Genomic DNA, 19,838 nt, shown 5'->3' on the forward strand with positions numbered 1-19,838 from the left:
TGTTATTTTAACTCTCGTCAAGTGCTTTGCTTTTCTTTTAAACTTTTCCCCCCATCATCTTTGATATATAGACAGTTATCTTTACATTCTACCAATTCTTGTCCCAGCATCCTCAGTTAAAAAGAGCAAGATCATAGCAGTTAACTTAGTAGCTTTTATGTATAAATTATATATATTAAAAGTAGCTCATTTTTGTATAAAGAATAAGATTATTTTTTAGAAACAGGCATATATATCAGCTATAGACCAATTAAAGTTTTGGCCATAAAATAGCCTCAAACTTGAGAAGTTTGCCTCAAGCTGCTCCATGTATTACTCTTAAAAATAGAGTTCATAATAAATTTAGTCTCTATCTTCATGCAGTGACTCTTGGATTCTTAAACTTCATCTTCTCTGCCATCATTCTAGTTCTTTCAGTTCTTTAACTTAGATCTGGAATGTTGGAAAAGCCTCTTAGTTGATTTTTATACCTTCAGTTTTTAAAATTTTTTTGAATACTATATACCATCAAAACAACCTCTAGTTGTTACCTGTTGCCAGTTAGAGGAGTGCTACACACACTTTGACATTCCAGGTTCTATATACTGTAAATACGCTTTACTAATTGAATTTTATTCCCCTCTGTTTCTCAAAACGAACATTCCTCAAATACATTAACTGCCTTCTGACTGTTGCTCTCTATATCCATCTACTTGAGAAAGTGTTGCTATGTGACATTTCTTTCTTTGTAATTTCCCATGTGAGGTTCTCTTCAAGTCCCATTATTCTCCAGGATGCTTTTCCCATTAATTCCAAATAGTGTGGACATCTGCAGCTTGTGATTTGTAATAAAATATGTACCTTTTACATTTTAATATTATATTTGCTTTAGAAATTTGTATCATGTATATGATATCCTACATTTGTCCTCTACTTTTGCATCTCAAAGTTTTATTTTCCTGAGGACATATTTCTATGAATTCTTCACATTACCTTTTATACTGCTAACCTCAAAATAGGCACTTATTAAGTAATAGTTAAATAGAATATCAAATCTTAATTTAACTATGATTTTAATAATATTTTGTATGTTCTGCTTTTTTTTTTCCTTCCTTTTTAAAGTGTTTGGCAACATATTGACTGCATGGGGATTGACAGGCAGCATATTCCTGATACATATCTTTGTGAACGTTGTCAGCCTAGGTAAGTTGTTCATGCAGTAAAACTGCCAGTAATTTTACCAAGGTAATCTTTAGTTACTAGAAGTTTATGTACGAATTCTAGATTAAACAATTAATGGATACTGTGTTAATATGGGCTTCATTTTTATGGTTTGGGGTTTTGTTTGTTTTCATTCTGACATCTCTAAAATCAGGAAGAATCTTTCCATTGATAATGTCACAGATTATTTTCTATCTAGGGTTTTTAATAATGCATAAAATCCTAGTGCATTTTCTAAGTGACATCTTTTTTCAGTGGACTGCACATTATGTTAAAAAGTTATTACAAAAAAAAAAAAATTATTACAAGGGCCTTCCCTTCTAATACACAGTTTTGTAGGGCTTATACTATTATTCCACCTGTTGGCAATAATGTGTTTTCTTCCCGTTTCTTTTTCTGTGCTTTTAAAAAATGTTTTTAAGTGGACATTTCAAACCTATATAAAAGTACTGGTATAATGAACCCACATATTTCTACCACCCTGCTTCAACAATTCTCAATAATCTTTTCATTTACACTGCTATAAATTTTTCTCCTTCATGTATTTTAATGCAAATCTCAACTATATTATTCCATTCATATGTGTCCATATATATATTTAAGTATATATATATTTGTTTATATATATATCAGTATGTATCGATAAAAGAATTCTTAACAAAAATCTGTAATCACAAAAGGATTATTGAAACAAAATCTGCTACATTTAACCACTTTTTATTTTTAAACATAACTTATTTATTTATTTATTTTTGGCGATGCTGGGTCTTCATTGCTGCATAGGCTTTTCTCTAGTTGTGGTGAGCAGAGGCTACTCTTTAGTTGCGGTATGGAGGCTTCTTTTGTTGGGAGCACAGGCTCTAGGGCGTTGGGGCTTCAGTAGTTGTGACACATGAGCTCAGTAGTTGCAGCGCGGACTCTGGAACACAGGCTGAATAGTTGTGGCGCATGGGCTTAGTTGCTCTGCGGCTTGTAGATTCTTCCCGGATCAGAGACCAAACCTGTGTCCTCTGCCTTGGCAGGCAGATTCTTTACCACTGGACCACTAGGGAAGCCCCTGTTCATGCTCGTGCTTAGTCTTGTCTGACTCTTTGTGACCCATTGGACTGTAGCCCACCAGTCTCCTCTGTCCATGGAACTCTACAGGCAAGGATACTGGAGTGGGTTGCCATTTCTTTCTCCAGGGCGCCTTCCCAACCCAGGAACTGAACCTGAGTCTTCTGTTTCTACTGCATTGCAGGCAGATTCTTTAGCCACTGAGCCCTCAGGGAAGTTTCAGGGAAGCCCCCAGCCTTTCTTAAAGTATTGATTGGTTGATATACATCTCTTTTAACTCTCTAGTAATCTAAACCTATACTCTTTACCCCACCAACCTCAATCTCCTTTGCAGTTTGTTTCTTTTTAAGGGAATGAATCGTTTATCCTGGTGAGTTTACCAATTCCATTTTCATGATTTCACAGTTTTCTCTCTATATATAATTCTGTAAATAGTGTGTGATTAGATTTCGATCCCCCTCCTTTCTGGGGGTTAAGACATAGACTGTATTCTATCAGGTGACACATAATATATGAATGGGACCCATTGATAGTCATTTTTAAGATCTATTAATTTATTAGGGGTTGCAAATTAAGTGACATGTTAATTCTGTTGCTTATCACTTATTAGCTGGACTGTTTCTGTAGAACTTCCCCATATTAACTGTTCAGTTCTTTTATATTTTACTGAGGAATGGCAAGATAAATGCTTGTTGATTTGTAGTGTTTATCTGTTTTTAGAATAATGAAAAGAATTTTAAGTCAGGGGTTTAAACATATTGGGTATCAGCATATTGCAGTTATCAGCGTGACAAGATATCTCAGGCTTATCTTATACTTCTGTGCCCCAAGCTCAGAATAGGTTTTCAAGACCAGAATCTGAGAGCTAGTAATGTTCTTCCTACTGGACTTCTCATTGTTCCTATGTCTTTTTAGTAGATGAAGCTAGTCTACTATAAGTTTTGTCTGTTTATTTTTAAGGTAAAATACAGGAGCTTATATTGATAATTGCAATTTAAATTTAGGGGTACAGTTGACCCTTGAACAGCATGGATATGAACTATGCATGCCCACTTATGTGTGAATTGTTTTCAATAGTAAATACTACAAAACCACACATGCTGCATTTTAGCACCCCTAACCCTCTCATTGTTCAGGGGTCAACTGTACAAGGTTTTCATCTTACTGTTTCTGTATTCCGTCTGTGTCTCCTTCTATGCTAGTTCTCAACAACACAGTCAGTAGTGTAATTAGAGTATCACATAATTTTCTCAACTGCTTAATCACATAGAAGAATATAACAGTTTCAGAGTAACAGTACCAATGATATGTTTATGTAAAAAGTTTATAACTTTTTTTCCCCTTTAGATATTTTTCATAGGGATGTATAGTTAGTTTATTGTATTTAAGTTCTCTTGAAAGAATTTTACTGTTTACACACTACACACTTCAGGCTTTGGTTGTTTTATTTTTGATTTTTTAAAAGTTAACCTTTTCAAGTAATGTAGATTCACATGCATTCGTGAAGTAATGCAGAGATCCTTTGCATCCTTTATTCAATTTCTCCCAGTGGTAACATGTTGCAAAACTGTTAATACAATATCACCAGGCAGTATACTACATTGGTATAGTCAAGATACAAAAAATTTCAATCACAAAGATCCCTCATGTTGCCTTTTCTAGATGTATCCACCTCTTTCTACTCCGATCTTTGACCCTTGGCAACCACTAATCTATCTATATTCCATTCCAGTAATTCTGTCATTTAAAGACAAAAATGAAATTACACAGTATGTGACCTCTTGGGATTGGCTTTTTAACTGAGCAAAATTCCCTGGAAAACCAGCTAATTTGTGGCATGTTATCAGTATTTTGTGGGGTTTTTTCTTTTTCCCTGTTTTCCTTTGTCAGATTAGTGTTATATGGTATATATGTACCAGAGTTTGTTTAACCACCTAATGAAGGACATTTGGGTCATTTCCACTTTTTTGGCTATTACAAATAAAGTTGCTATGAACGTTTGTGTACAGATTGGGGTATGAACCTAAGGTTTGCTTTCTCTGCTGTTTGCCCAAGAGTGCAATTGCTTGGTCATTTGGTAGTTGCATGTTTGCTATTGTTGTTCAGTTGCTCAGTCATGTCCAACTCTTTTACAGCCCTGGACTGTATCCCATCAGGCTCCTTTGTCCATGGGATTTCCCAGGCAAGAACCCTGGAGTCCTTCTCCAGGGGATCTTCCCAACCCAGGGGTTGAACCCCCATCTCCTTCACTGCAGGAGAATTCTTTCCCACTGAGCCACTTGCAAAGCCCCAGTTGCGTGTGTAGTTTTGTCAGAAATCGTCACGTTGTCATGCAGCAGAAACCAGCACAACATTGTAAAACAGTTATCCTCCAATTAAAAATAACTTTTTAAAAAAGTGTCAAATTACTTTGCAGAGTAGTTGTATCAGTTTACTTCCTAAGAGAAATGGATGAGTAATAATTTTATTTTTAAGAATTACTTTTTATATCTTACTTGTATAGTCATATGCTTGTTTGGTTATGTAAGAAGTAGTCCCATCATTCCTGTTCCTTTGACTTTGAAAGTAACAATTTTTAAAAAAATCAATTATTCCTTCCAATTTTTGTTATAATATTAGAAACAGATATGCACATGGTGGTGGTTTAGTCACTAAGTCATGTCCAACTCTTGTGACCTCATGGACTGTAGCCCACCGGGCTCCTCTGTCCATGGGGTTTCCCAGGCAAGAATACTGAAGTGGGTTGCCATTTCCTTCTCCAGAAGATCTTCCTGACACAGGGATTGAACCCAGGTCTGTTGCATTGTAAGTGGCTCCTTTACCCACTGGGCCACCAGAGAAGTACAGATATGAACATGTATATTTGTATTCCCCTCCTTACTAAGATAAGCAATGGCACATAGAGTTTTTGCCACAGGAGTTTTTTGTCTTAAAAATTTGTTCTGAAGATCACTTCATGGTAATAATGTAGAAATTAACTTCTTCCTGTAACCCGAGATGCTCCGTCTTTTACACATTGTATACTTTAGACAGCCCTTTGAGTGGACATTTGAGTTGTTTCCAGTCTTTTGTAATTACAAACAGAAGTGAGATTGTTCAGTAAAAATGTATGTGTAAAATTTTGTCTGATACCACCTACCCTCCAGTAGGAACTATTCCATTTTGAATCTCCACCAGTCATGGATAAGCATGCCTATTTTCCTCCACCTCACAATAGAGTTTTTGACAGACTTGGATTTTTGCTGATTTAACTAAATGAGAAATGGTAATCTCACTGTGATACTTTTCGCTGGTTATGAGTGAGGTTTTTCTATGTGACTTTGTTTCACCTTTTAATAGTTACTAGCCTTTTGCCAGGGGAGAAGATGATGGTACCCCACTCCTGTACTCTTGCCTGGAAAATCCCATGGACGGAGGAGCCTGGTGGGCTGCAGTCTATGGGGTCGCTAAGAGTCAGACAAGACTGAGCGACTTCACTTTCACTTTTCACTTTCATGCATTGGAGAAGGCAATGGCAACCCACTCCAGTGTTCTTGCCTAGAGAATCCCAGGGATGGGGGAGCCTGGTGGGCTGCCGTCTATGAGGTCGCACAGAATCAAACACGACTGAAGTGACTTAGAAGCAGCAGCCTTTTGCCAGATAGTTTTTTTTTTTTTTACGTATTAGACTCTTTTATTTTTAATCATGAAGTAAATATCTGCTGATGAATTCAGTAAGAGTTAGCTAAAAACTGACCATTAATGAAGATAGTCACGTCAGCAATAACTGGCTGTCATTCTGTGATAACTAGAATTATCAGTAATGCTAGGATAGTTTTGACCTACTAGACATTAAGGCAAGTCTGAGTAGCAGGTACTTCAGTCTAAAGCCCTTATTCTCCCAAATAACTGTACCTAGGTATTTGACCTTTAGACTAATCAGTTTAGACAGTGAAAACATTGCAAGGGTGGTGAGGGGGGCAAATAAAACAATTACTATGGATGCTCTAGTTCATGAGTGGAGGCTGGAACAGGTTAATAAAATATTTTAGTTGTTAAATATTTAGTGTTTATCATTTCAAAAATGGAAATAATTTAGGCAGATAGTAATAGTGCAATAATTATATTACCATTTCCCCCCTAAACTTTTGCTTTTAAATATTCAGTTTGGGGAAAAGTAGGGCGTCCCTGGTGGCTCAGATGGTAAAGAATCAGCCTGCAATAACGGAGACCTGGGTTCAGTCCCAGAGTTGGGAAGATCCCTTGGGGGAGGGCATGGCAACTCACTCCAGTATTCTTGCCTGGAGAATCCCCAAGGACGGAGGAGTCTGGTTTTCTAAGTAAAAAATTGTTTTCTTAACACAACAGAGTCAGTTAATTGGCATCTACTGCTAATTATGCTAATCAAATCTAAACTGCAAGGCAAGTGATAGTACACATAATTTATATTGTTCATTTTTCAATAAGAACACTAGAGAAATTATAAAGTTTTTATCACATTTAAAACACATCTGCTTTATATCTAATTTTATGAAAGCTTGATAAATATGTTAATATTTTAATATAGGAGTTTGGATAAAGAGAGGGCGGTGCTACTACAACGCCGGAAAAGGGAAAATATGTCAGGTAGGTAAAAAGGATCTATAATAAATGAACTTTAGTATGACTGAGAGAATAAGTGGCCTGCATGTTTTTAGTCAGATATAAACTCCTGGCTAATGAACATTGGTTATATGTATAATTTACTATCTCAGGTAATCCTTTTTTATAGATTTTATAGAACAGTAATGTTTATTTTAGAAAATATGGAAAACAATAAAAATTTTAAATCATATTTTCGTGCACATAGATAACCTTTTGGTTTAAAGAAGTAAAATATGTTTGTTCTTTAGCAAGATGGCGATCCATTAGTTGATCACATGAAATAGTATTTATTTTATTTTTAGGAATAGGATTTAAAGGTGTAACATATGCTAAACTTTCACTGCGGCTTTTAAAACATGTTGACATCAATACAAGTGGTTTTGAATAACGATAAGTTTTTTGAGCTGTTTGATAAATATTTAAATTGTTCTAGCATTTTTGTTTTGTCTTGTTTTTGTTATTACAAATAGGAAGGTCAGTGAAACCCTTTAAAAAAAAAGTGGTTTTGTTTTTTTTTTGTATGTGTCCCATTTTATCTTTGGATAGATCCCTAGATATGGGGTTGCTGGGTGAAAAGGGTAAGTGTATATAGAATTTTGCTAGATATAGCTCAATTCATTCCCCTTCATAAAGAAGTTTTAATTACAGACACTGGCAATGTTTGTAGCTCTGTTTCCCATGGTCACACCATCTGAGTACCTTGTCACATTTTGTATCCTTTCTAGTTTAATGTATAAGAAATATATTTGTAATTTGCATTTAACTGTGTCTTACTATGAGTGAGGAAGTGGGGGAAAAGGTTTATTCTTCAGAAAGATAGAGAAATAATAGTTTGTCATATAGAATGATGCAGTTTTATTGTTTGAAATAGAAATATTATTTATGCAGTAATTTTTATTTTGCCTTTGAAGATGGTGATACCAGTGCAACTGAGAGTGGTGATGAGGTTCCTGTGGAATTATATACTGCATTCCAGCATACCCCAACATCGATTACTTTAACTGCTTCAAGAGTTTCTAAGGTTAATGATAAAAGAAGGAAAAAAAGTGGGGAGAAAGAACAAAATATTTCAAAATGTAAAAAAGTAAGTTTTTTTTTCTCTTTTGAAGATGACTACATAGAAAGTGACAGTTTTACAGGAAAGACAGAATTGTGGATAGTATTAATAGCTAGAAAAGGTAGCAGGATCTAAGTTTAATTTAAAAAAACTCATTAAAAAATTTTAATGTTTTAAAGATTGAAATGGAGTAGAGAAAAATGTTTGCAGACTGCTTTGAAATCATCACTATGATGAAACTAGTTACAGAAGTGCAAAAGATAAAATAAGATTTAGTGAAGGTTGCTGTTCTATAAAACAGAAGTAAGAGTGCTAAATTTTTAGTAGCTTATAAATGGGTAGAGGTTTGTAGCTGTTTGTCTCTGAATCATGTGTAATCATTTTAATAAAGCTATACATTTGTTGAGTTTCTTATATCTAGACTTTTCTCACTTAAGTTTTTGTATTAAAATACCACCAGGATATGGCAGAAAACTGTAAAGAGTGAAATTATACCTAGATATAAAATGAAGTTTTACCCCCAAAAAGCACTGGTTTTTTTGGAATAATTCTTCATGATATTTGATTATTTAATAGGCAGCATGTACTTTTAAATACATTTTTCCATTTTCTAATTTCACCTTTCTATTTAAAATAAGTCTTGATTCTAATAGTCTTCACATATACAGCTCTCTAATTTTGCTTCTCTATACAACTATTACCAAATTCTACCTCTGTTTTCTGACATGTTATCCTTACTTACACTGTTCCCTTCATTACTAGACTATTCTTTCCTCCATCTTTATCTTTTAAACTCCTATTCTACTTTGAGGCCCATCTGAAGCACTACTATTTCAATGAAATTTGCTTTTCTCCTATCAAATATGATCATCTTTCTTTGTATTTCACCATGGCACTTGAACCTGTTATTATAGCACTTAATCACATTCTGCTTTATTTCATTGTTACTTTCATCATCTCAGAGTGTAATGTACAGAAGAAGAGATCATCTATTAAGTGCGTTTTACAATTTAGGAAGTCATGTTTAGGTTTTAACGATTTTTTTCTCTCATGTTGAGTTAGTAATACTTCATAAGGATTAGGAAAAAAAAAATCTAAGAACTGGGCAGAAAGATCTAGTTTGCTTTGCTGTTATGTTTTTACTACTATTGGGGCAATATGTAGTTAAAAATACATAGCAAAAAGATGTATCTAATTTTGCTTTTTATTCAACCTGTTGTTATGGCTGATTGTTAAAAATGTGAATGGAGTTCACAGTAGACATTCTGGATAGATGACATTTAAAAATAATACTCATAAACACCTAGTAAGGTGTTGTTGGTTGGTGTTTTAGCAATTCAGAGCTTTGACATGAAGTGTTAACACTGTTAAAGACATAGATTGTGTATTGTGACCCGTATATTAGGAGTTTTAAAATTTTATTAATGGTTAAAATTTCCCAATTTTACTTGAATTTTTTAAACTTGATATTTTTTCACAAAATGATTGGCAGCACATATTACTTATGAATGTTCTTTTATTATTTTCGTTCAGTGTTTCCTCTGTAAACCAAACTTGTATCTTCTTTCATCATACTTCAGATTTTTCTTTTGTTTCAGCTGCACAGCCATTATGCAGGTTTAAAATCTGTAAATCATCTTCAGTCTTTGACATTCACTATTGATTTTTCCTTTGGAATGTCTCTTCGCTGTGTTCTTATTTTTCTTCATTTTTGCTTCTATAAACGCAGTATGCCCTCATAGTAGTATAGTAATACCTTCTTTAATTTCTCCAACTTTATCCTCTTTCCACTCCTGTCATTCTGCACTTGGTTATGACATTTTCTGCAAATATCGTTTTATATCACTTCTCTGCATGCTAAGTCGCTTCAGTTGTGTCCACCTCTTTGCAACCCTGTGGACCTTAGTCTGCCAAACTCCTCTGTCCATGGGATTTCCCAGGCAAGAATACTGGAGTGGGTTGTCATTTCCTTCTCCAGGGGATCTTCTCAACCCAGGGATCAAACCCGTGTCTCTTACACCCCCTGCATTGACAGGCGGGTTCTTAGCACCACCTGGGAAGCCCTTCCCTGTTGAGAGGTATTTCATAGATTCCTCCATCATAGTGAAGAACTTAAAGTATTTAAGCCAGAATCTTAAAATCCGACTGACATTCATGACCTAATTTTACATTTTTTAAACCAGTCTTATGTCATACTATTTTTAGTAGGTACAAGTGTGGTATGCTAGTTTTTCTTTTTATTGCATGCCTTCTTTCTTATTACTTCAATATCAGAATTGTGTTCAATATTCCACATGGCTGAACATATCCATTTTCTGTGTTTTTGGCTCTTTTTCCGTGTTTTATGTGAAGATTCTTTGCTGCTGTTACTGCTGCTGCTTCTCTTCCTCTTCCTCTCTCTTAACAAAACTTGCTCTCTTCCAACATACAGTCTACACACAAACTTGGAACTTGAATTTGGAACTATAGTGCTTACTCTAGGTTTAATGTTTGTTAATCTCTCTAAATACAGAGTTAATCTCTCTAAATACACTAACTTTGTGGAGTTGGAGTGGTGAAGTGAGTCTTAAATTCCACTTTAGAATGTGGCAGAATAGAGAGTTCCCATTAAATATTTGTTAAGTATAATTCTGTTTACCACATTGCCTATTATTTGAGTCCCAATAGGTGCTCAAATATTACTTGCTAGTTGACCTAGAAAATTAAAGTAACAACAAAATTGTTTTATCCCCATGCCAAATCTTGGCTCATGATGTAAAACTACTATAATATTTTTAATACCTTCCAACTTTTATCAGGTGTTTTTCCATGATTGTATTTTAATATTGAGCAAATAGAAAATTTAGACATTTTCTTAGCATTATATATATATACATATTTTCATGTTTTTACATTGTCTGTATTTATTTTTAATAGTTTAGTGTCCTTGGTAGATGATTTTACTTCAATATTCCCTTAGTTCTGACTATATTGGTTTTTACCATATTTTGTGTAATTTATGCAATTTCAAGAAAAAGCTTGAGTGAGCTCATTCTTAAATATTAATTTATCCAGTTTTTAAACATCTAACTCAGAATTCTGTGTTATTTCAGGCCTTTCGTGAAGGATCTAGGAAATCATCAAGAGTTAAGGTAAACACATTAAGCCCTTATCAATTGTCAGGTATCTAAGAACTTACTAAGTGGTTGCTTGGTCATAATCTTTCGTTAATGCTCTCTCCATTCTGTGTCATTTCATTGCTTTTACCTTTATGAAATGAAGTGGGAAGAAGTGGGACCATAGAGAATTCTAATTGGATTAATACATACCATTCTTGGAGTTTATTAACAGTTAACATTAAACAAAAGGAAATATATAAATGATTCCTAATATTGATTCATTTATCATTGTATTCCATGTCTCTAGTGCCACTTTTTATAGTATACTAGACATATAAATGCAAAATCACACTTGAAATTTGAAATTTTGCTCTTCTGCATAGTTTGAATTCTAGGGATTTAGTCAAGTCAGTAGGTTATAAAATACTTTGAAATCACCATAGAGTCACCATGTAAGTACAAACTTGTTACTTGTACCTTGAGTTAATTAGTATACATCCTTAATTTTGTAGATGCCAGGATTGCTGAGAGAAGCAAGCCCGGCCCCTCACACCCCAACCCTCCCACCATCGTCCAACTCTGCCTTCCCTTAAAAGATAGGTTTGTGTTGGATGATACAGGTCAGCAATACAGTGTTACTCTTAGTTTTCTAGGATAGGTAGTAAAGGAGAATAAGTGTCTCAAGTTGGCAGATATTAAAATAGGATGTGGGAAGAATGTTAGAATGTATCTGCTGTCCCCATAGTATAAAGTATAATAATTATTAATTATCCCATATTCCTGAAAAACAGATCATTAAGTAGCTGTTAAATGATTATTCTTTCTTAAGAATGTTAATACATGGTGTTGTTCAAAATACTGCAAGTCCAGAGTCTTATAAAATGTTCTTTATATGTTGGGTATTTTATATTTACCATGTTAAATTTGTATTTATGGAATTTTTTCTGATGCCAGAGTAAAGAGATCTGAAAAAGGGTTTTATATTAAACTCTTGGATCTATTGATCCTTCAGTGGTTTTCCTTTCTTTCCATTTTATCTAATCTGAATATCAGACTTAATGAGGAAGGAGCATCTTTACTTAACTGAAATGTTTTCATTTATTATGTAAGGAAGTGACTAAGGAATTAAAAATTTTAAAAATGCTTTGTGCATCTTTGAAAATCTTTTCCTTGAAGATGTTTATGATCATTACATTTCCAGTAAGTGATTCTGTCATATATGAAAAAAGTTCAAGAGATATAGAAGAGCTCTGATCCTCTTCTGTAGAGGAGTTTTTTGTTTGTTTTTGTTTTTTTGAAAGGGGAACAGAAAAGAAAATTTAAATGGACTAGATTCCTTTAATAAAAGTGATAAAAATATTAATATGTAGTGTCATGTAAGAGAAAGACATATCTATGTTATTACATACGGAATCTAAACTAGGAATAAATACAGCAAAATGGAAACAGACTTACAGAGAACAAACTTGTGGTTACCAGTGGGAGAAGAGGGGATAAGGGTAAGATGAGGGTTAGAGGTTTAAGAGTTACCAGCTACTGTGTATGGAATAAATAATCTACAAGGATAATAATAAGCACGGGGGTTATAGCCACTATTATATAGTAACCTTTAAGTAAAGTATAATCTATAAAAATTTTGAATTACTGATAATACACCTCAAACTAATATAATATTGTAAATCAACTGTACCGCAATATAAATAAATAACGGGTAGTTAAAAAAAAGTGCTTGTAGACTTTTGTGTCTGTATATAATATATGAAAAACATTTTTGTATTACATAAACTATATTCACTATGAAAAACTCTGAAAAATAAATAAAAATAAAGGCCAAAATATGTAATGTTTCATATTTGTACAAAAAATCTATTATTTATCAAGTGATCAATTACTAATGTGGAATATATGAGTCCATAAAATATCAATTAGTAAAATAAACCTACTCCTATCAAGTAGCTGAACAACTTAACTATAGTTTGTTTCATTATAGAGAAGATACTTTTTGTGATAGTTTATTTACTTATACGTAAGGTTGACTGATTCATGGGGTCGCAAAGAGTCAGACACGACTGAGCGACTGAACTGAAGGTTGACTGATGGTAAATTTTAGTTAAGTGTTACAATACACATGTACATGTTTAACAGCATATATAAAAATTTTCTTGAAATCTTTGTGGTTTTAAAATTTCATACTTACATCAGGTTGTAACATTATGGAAATTATCTACTCATAAAGATGTTCAGTTCTGTAGAAATCAGAACAGCATTTACAAACAGATTAATTGAAAGTTTGTGTTAAATCTATTATAAATTCACTATAAATTTGAATTATACTATCAGTAAGATACAATATATGTTTTTGTTATGTGCATTAATTCATTTTCATCCTGAGATTACAAATAACTGAGGGAGTCAGGCTTTAATAAATTTTTTAAATATGTGGTAATTCTGCCTTTCTATAAATTTTATTCCAGTGAGAAAAGGGATTCCCTTTTTGTTTCATAAAACCTATTGAGAGGTTGTAACTTTCCACTACTTGGCATTTAGCATTCTTTTTTTTTAATTGGAATATTTACTGTGGTGTGCTTCTGCTATACAGCAAAGTGAATCAGTTTTATATATACATATATACACTCTTTTTTAGATTCTTTTCCCATATAGGTCATTAGAGAGTATTGAGTAGAGTTCCCAGAGTATTGAATATTGAATAGGTCCTTCTTAGTTATCTGCTTTATGTTAGTATATATGTCAGTCCCAATCTTCCAATTTATTCCCCCCCTGAACCTTTCACCCTTGGTAACCATAAATTTGTTTTCTACATCTGTGACTCTGTTTCTGTTTTGTAAATAAATGCATTTGTACCATTTTTTAAGATTCCACATATAAGTGATATCATCATAATTGTCTTTCTCTGTCTTATTTTGCTCAGTCTTACAGTCTCTCCATCCATCCCTGTTGCTGCAAATGGCATTATATTTTGTTCTTTTTAGGGCTGAGTAATATTTCATTTTGGACTGTACCACATCTTCTTTATCCATTCATTTGTAGATAGACATTTAGGTTGTCCATTCACGGATATTGTATATAGTGCTGCAGTGAACAATGAGGTGCCTGTATCTTTTCAGATTATGATTTTTCTGGATATATGCCCAGGAGTGGGACTGCTGAATCATATGGTAGCTCTATTTTTACTTTTTATGGAACATCCATACTGTTCTCAATAGTGGCTATAGTAATTTACATTTCCACCAACAGGATTGGAGGATTCCGTTTTCTCCACACCCTCTCCAGCATTTATTGTTTGTAGACTTTTTGACAATGGCCCCTCAGACCAGTGTGAGGTGTTAACCTCGTTTGCTTTGCATTTCTCTAATGATTAGTGATGTTGAACATCTTTTCACGTGCTTATTGGCCATCTGTATGTCTTCTTTGGAGAAATGTCTATTTAGATCTTCTGCCCATTTTTTGATTTTTTTTTTCAATTGAGCTGCATAAGCTGTTTGTTTATTTTGGAGATTAATCCCTTGTCAGTCACTTCATTTGTAAGTATTTTCTCCCATTCTATAGGTTGTCTTTTTTATTTTGTTTATGGTTTTCTTTGGTGTGCAAAAGCATTTAAGTTCACTTAGGTTCAGTTTTTAAATTTTTCATTATTTAGGAGGTGGATCAAAAAAGATATTGCTGTGGTGTAGCATTTAGCATTCTTAAAGGTTTTAAAAGGGCATATGGAGGGGGACAAGCACTTAAGCTTAAAGGTCCTTGTTCACACTTTGTGAGACATTTTATTCTCATGTAAAATTTATCTTGTGGACAATTTATTATACATCTTGGAATTACACAAAATTAATGTACTGGAGTATATTTTTGTTACAAACATGGTAAAAGTTGAAGTATTATATCAGAAAATAAGTTTATACTTAATATGCAATACATATAGTTTACATATAATTGCAATTTTTTTCTGGTTAAATACAGTTGTGAGCATACACTAGATATTGGTAGATTCAAAAAAGTTTTTCATATGCTATCTTTTTTTAACCATAGACTGTTTTGGGTTGTTGCAGTTTTATTGATAGCTCCAGTTTGGCTACAGTAGTAAAAAGTTTCAGCTGTTCAGATTAACTCCCCTTCCTTCAGTTTTCCGAGTCGTGTGTCTGGCATCAGTATAAAATGTAGTAAGCTGCTCACTTGTGGTCTTTTTTTTTTTTCCCCACTGGGACCTACTTAGAAAGCCTATCATTATTTCTAGTTTTATATTCTTTTATATAGATTGTCATAGTGTGTCTGTGTGTATAAATACTTAAAATCCAGATATTAATGCTCAGATTGCTGTGATTTTAGGGCTCAGCTCCTGAGATTGATCCTTCGTCTGATGTTTCAAATTTTGGATGGGAGACAAAAATCAAAGCATGGATGGATCAATATGAAGAGGCAAATAATAACCAATATAGTGAGGGTGTTCAGAGGGAGGCACAAAGAATAGCTCTGAGATTGGGCAATGGAAATGACAAAAAAGAGATTAAATCAGATTTGAATACCAACAATTTGATCTTCAAACCTCCTGTAGAGGTAAGTATATCATTTGACAAAAGATGATAGAATGTTTTCTACTGTGTATTTTAAGTACTTAGACTGAATGCAATCTGGTTTTATTTTATTTATTTATTTAGGTTGTGCTGGGTCTTCATTGCTGCACACAGGCTTTCTCTAGTTACTCTGCATTGCAGTGCTCAAAGAGAAACTATTGCAGTGGTTTCTGTTAGTGCTGAGCAGACTCCAGGCAAGCAGGCTTCAGTATTTGCAGTACATGGGCTCAGTAGTTGTGGTTCTTGGGCTTAGTTGCTCCAAGGCATGTGGAATCTTCCCAGACCAGAGATTGAACCGTGTCCCTTGCACCGGTGGGCAAATTGTTATCCACTGTACCACCAGGAAAGTGCAGAAGCAATCTGGTTTAGTTAATCTCAACTTTTCTCCCATTGTAGAGCCATATACAAAAAAATAAGAAGATTCTGAAATCTGCAAAAGATTTGCCTCCTGATGCACTTATCATTGAATACAGAGGGAAGTTTATGTTGAGAGAACAGTTTGAAGCAAATGGATATTTCTTTAAGAGGTATATTTATTTCCCCATATTAGTTTTCTGTAGTTAAGTATTAAATTTTTGACTAATTTAACTATAATGTGTATTTTGTTCTCTAAGTAATCATTTTAATATTTAAAACTATAGTGTGGTTGAACAGTGACTAATGATAACTTTTGAACCATGATAAAATATAACTACAAAAAAGATGCAGATGCATTCCTTAGAATCTTACCCATCCTATTTTGTTGATGTCTTAAAACAATCTACTTAAACTGTGGCAGTATAGTATAATGAAAATATCTGATTACCTGATGTTATAAGGAACCCTTTCCATCTAGGATTGCTAGAACCTGCAAAGACCATTGGTGACCATGTCCTTCTTTTATCAGAGTATGTTAGATTTAGTCTTACATTATTGTCACCACTTTCAGCTCTGGCTTTCTTGGTACCGGAAGGACTTTGGAGGCCTCTTCTATCATTTGTGATTTGGGGGATGGGAATTGATGTGATCTTATGATAGCCATTGCATCCCCAAGGTCTGGAAGTATTTTTCTCTCTCTAGGGAAATAACATTCTCAACCTATATACTATAATTACTTAAGTATTTTGTATTGTTATAACTTGTGTTACTTAAGTTACAAAAGATATACAAGAATCTTTCCCTTTTACTTAACAGGTTTGATCTGAAACAGTGCTGTGACTCAAACACTTAAATGGAGTGATAGAAACTTTAATGACATCTCATTATGAATCCTTACATAAAGGCAGTAGTCATTCCCTTTTTATCATTGTTTGTCAGTTTGAATTCCCACCTTGAACTAATTAATTTTCTTTGGTTTAGGTAAGGTTATAGGAGCAGGTAAAAATCTTATTAGCAAGAATTAGCTTAGTGGTTAAGAATGGATTCTGGTATCAGATTGCTGTATTCAAATCTTGGCCTTCCTACTTAATATGACTCTTTTAGGAATTTCTTAAATTCAAAATGTTAATAGTTTCTAATGCATTTCTTTTTTTGTAGACCATACCCTTTTGTTTTATTCTATTCTAAATTTCATGGCCTAGAAATGTGTGTTGATGCAAGGACTTTTGGGAATGAAGCTCGGTTCATCAGGCGTTCTTGTACACCCAATGCAGAGGTTAGCATACATAAATCCTTTGGGGAGGCAGGGGTAGGGAATGTGTGGAATCTGAGTATTAAAATTAAGCACAGAAGTCTGGTGGCCAAAAAAGATCAGCAGTTTGAATCCACTGATGCATTTTCTAGTGCCTAGCATCTTTCCATTACAAAAATTAAGATGATACTGGCTGTGAGGTCTCCAGTTACTTTACACATTGAAGAAATAGTGATGTTCATTCTAAGAGAAAATATTGGACTTCTCTGTTCTGGAAGTTCTATTTATGAGTCAAATATATGCTCTGATTTGATCAAAGTTGATGACAAAGCTGAAAGCTAAAGTTGATTTTATATGTGCTTCTATAAAGTTTTTTTTTTTTAGTTGTGATTTAGAAGTGGTATATAAAATATTTCTGGTTTGTTTTTTCTCATACCAAAATAAACATTTTATAGTTATATAATGTTACAGTTAGGAGTGTAGGGTTTGAAGCCGGACTTGTAGGTTCATGTCTTCTATTTGACTTAACTAGCTTTGTATCCTTGTCTGTGCTTCAGTTTTATCTGTAAAAAGATGTGACGTGGACTAAAGGATTTAATGCATGTAGACTACGTACCTCGAACAGTGTGTACTGTAGAAAAGTATAGTGTTAAACCGTACTTTAACTGTTTACTTATAAACTGTATCATTACTTCTTTTCATTAAATCAAAGATGCCATCAGTTGTAAAACTCTGACTCAGAAATGTTAAAAGGTGAAAAAATGTGCATCATAGAACTGATGAAATAGAGTATTTTCATTCTGATGCTACCAGAGCCTGTATCAAACTTGCACTGATGTATACCTCCTTCCCAGTTGATAATCACTGATTTATGTACAAGTCTTTTTTTTTAATGTACAAGTCTTATAATTAATAGCATATTTTCCATGTTCTATTTTGAATTACTTTGAAAAGAAAGTTTTCAAAATTTCAAGATGAGTTGCTTCAAAGATAGAAAGTAATTTATAGAGATACAAAACTACTTCTGGAGATATAAAATTATTCTTTTACAGGTGAGGCATGAAATTGAAGATGGAACCATACATCTTTACATTTATTCTATACAGAGTATTCCAAAGGGAACTGAAATTACTATTGCCTTTGATTTTGACTATGGGAATTGGTAAGTTCAAGTCTGTTGTTTTGAAATAATTTCTAAATGTCCCTATAAAAATATAGGTATTGTCATTACTTTTATAGCATTTAATTTTTACTTACCATTCAGTTCAGTTCAGTCGCTCAGTTGTGTCCAGCTCTTTGCGACCCCATGAATCGCAGCACGTCAGGCCTCCCTGTCCATCGCCAGCTCCCTGAGTTCACTCAGACTCACGTCCATAGAGTCAGTGATGCCATCCAGCCATCTCATCCTGGGTCGTCCCCTTCTCCTCCTGCCCCCAATCCCTCCCAGCATCAGAGTCTTTTCCAATGAGTCAACTCTTCACATGAGGTGGCCAAAGTACTGGAGTTTCAGCTTTAGCATCAGTCCTTTCAAAGAAATCCCAGGGCTGATCTCCTTCAGAATGGACTGGTTGGATCTCCTTGCAGTCCAAGAGACTCTCAAGAGTCTTCTCCAACACCACAGTTCAAAAGCATCAATTCTTCGGGGCTCAGCTTTCTTCACAGTCCAACTCTCACATCCATACATGACCACAGGAAAAACCATAGCCTTGACTAGACGGACCTTAGTCGGCAGAGTAATGTCTCTGCTTTTCAATATGCTGTCTAGATTGGTCATAACCTTCCTTCCAAGGAGTAAGCATATTTTAATTTCATGGCTGCAGTCACCATCTGCAGTGATCTTAGAGCCCCCAAAAATAAAGTCTGACACTGTTTCCACTGTTTCCCCATCTATTTCCCATAAAGTGATAGGACCAGATGCCATGATCTTTGTTTTCTGAATGTTGAGCTTGAAGCCAATTTTTTCGTCTTTCACTTTCTTCAAGAGGCTTTTTAGTTCCTCTTCACTTTCTGCCATAAGGGTGGTGTCATCTGCATATCTGAGGTTATTGATATTTCTCCCGACAATCTTGATTCCAGCTTCTGTTTCTTCCAGTCCAGCATTTCTCATGATGTACTCTGCATAGAAGTTAAATAAGCAGGGTGACAATATACAGCCTTGACGTACTCCTTTTCCTATTTGGAACCAGCCTGTTGTTCCATGTCCAGTTCTAACTGTTGCTTCCTGACCTGCATACAGATTTCTCAAGAGGCAGGTCAGGTGGTCTGGTATTCCCATCTCTTTCAGAATTTTCCACAGTTTATTGTGATCCACACAGTCAAAGGCTTTGGCATAGTCAATAAAGCAGAAATAGATGTTTTTCTGGAACTCTCTTGCTTTTTCCATGATCCAGCAGATGTTGGCAATTTGATCTCTGGTTCCTCTGCCTTTTCTAAAACCAGCTTGAACATCAGGAAGTTCACGGTTCACGTATTGCTGAAGCCTGGCTTGGGAAATTTTGGGCATTACTTTACTATTATGTGAGATGAGTGCCATTGTGTGGTGGTTTGAGCATTCTTTGGCATTGCCTTTCTTTGGGATTGGAATGAAAACTGACCTTTTCCAGTCCTGT

The 19,838-nt window shown here is 34.4% G+C and overlaps 1 protein-coding gene across 6 annotated transcripts in view; it reads left to right on the plus strand.

Annotated features, from left to right (window-relative positions):
* The window catches only part of KMT2E (lysine methyltransferase 2E (inactive)), a 94,432-nt gene that overhangs the window by 43,176 nt on the left and 31,418 nt on the right, over window positions 1–19,838 (plus strand). For all 6 annotated transcript variants that reach the window (XM_069587841.1, XM_069587845.1, XM_069587840.1 and 3 more), the window contains 8 exons: window positions 1,102–1,182; window positions 6,803–6,861; window positions 7,791–7,963; window positions 11,029–11,067; window positions 15,376–15,603; window positions 16,017–16,147; window positions 17,136–17,253; window positions 18,282–18,391. In XM_069587841.1, the coding sequence (XP_069443942.1) occupies window positions 1,102–1,182; window positions 6,803–6,861; window positions 7,791–7,963; window positions 11,029–11,067; window positions 15,376–15,603; window positions 16,017–16,147; window positions 17,136–17,253; window positions 18,282–18,391 (939 nt within the window). The remainder of the gene's footprint in view (window positions 1–1,101; window positions 1,183–6,802; window positions 6,862–7,790; window positions 7,964–11,028; window positions 11,068–15,375; window positions 15,604–16,016; window positions 16,148–17,135; window positions 17,254–18,281; window positions 18,392–19,838) is intronic.

This window comes from Ovis canadensis, chromosome 4, assembly GCF_042477335.2.
Source record: "Ovis canadensis isolate MfBH-ARS-UI-01 breed Bighorn chromosome 4, ARS-UI_OviCan_v2, whole genome shotgun sequence".
NCBI lineage: Eukaryota > Metazoa > Chordata > Mammalia > Artiodactyla > Bovidae > Ovis > Ovis canadensis.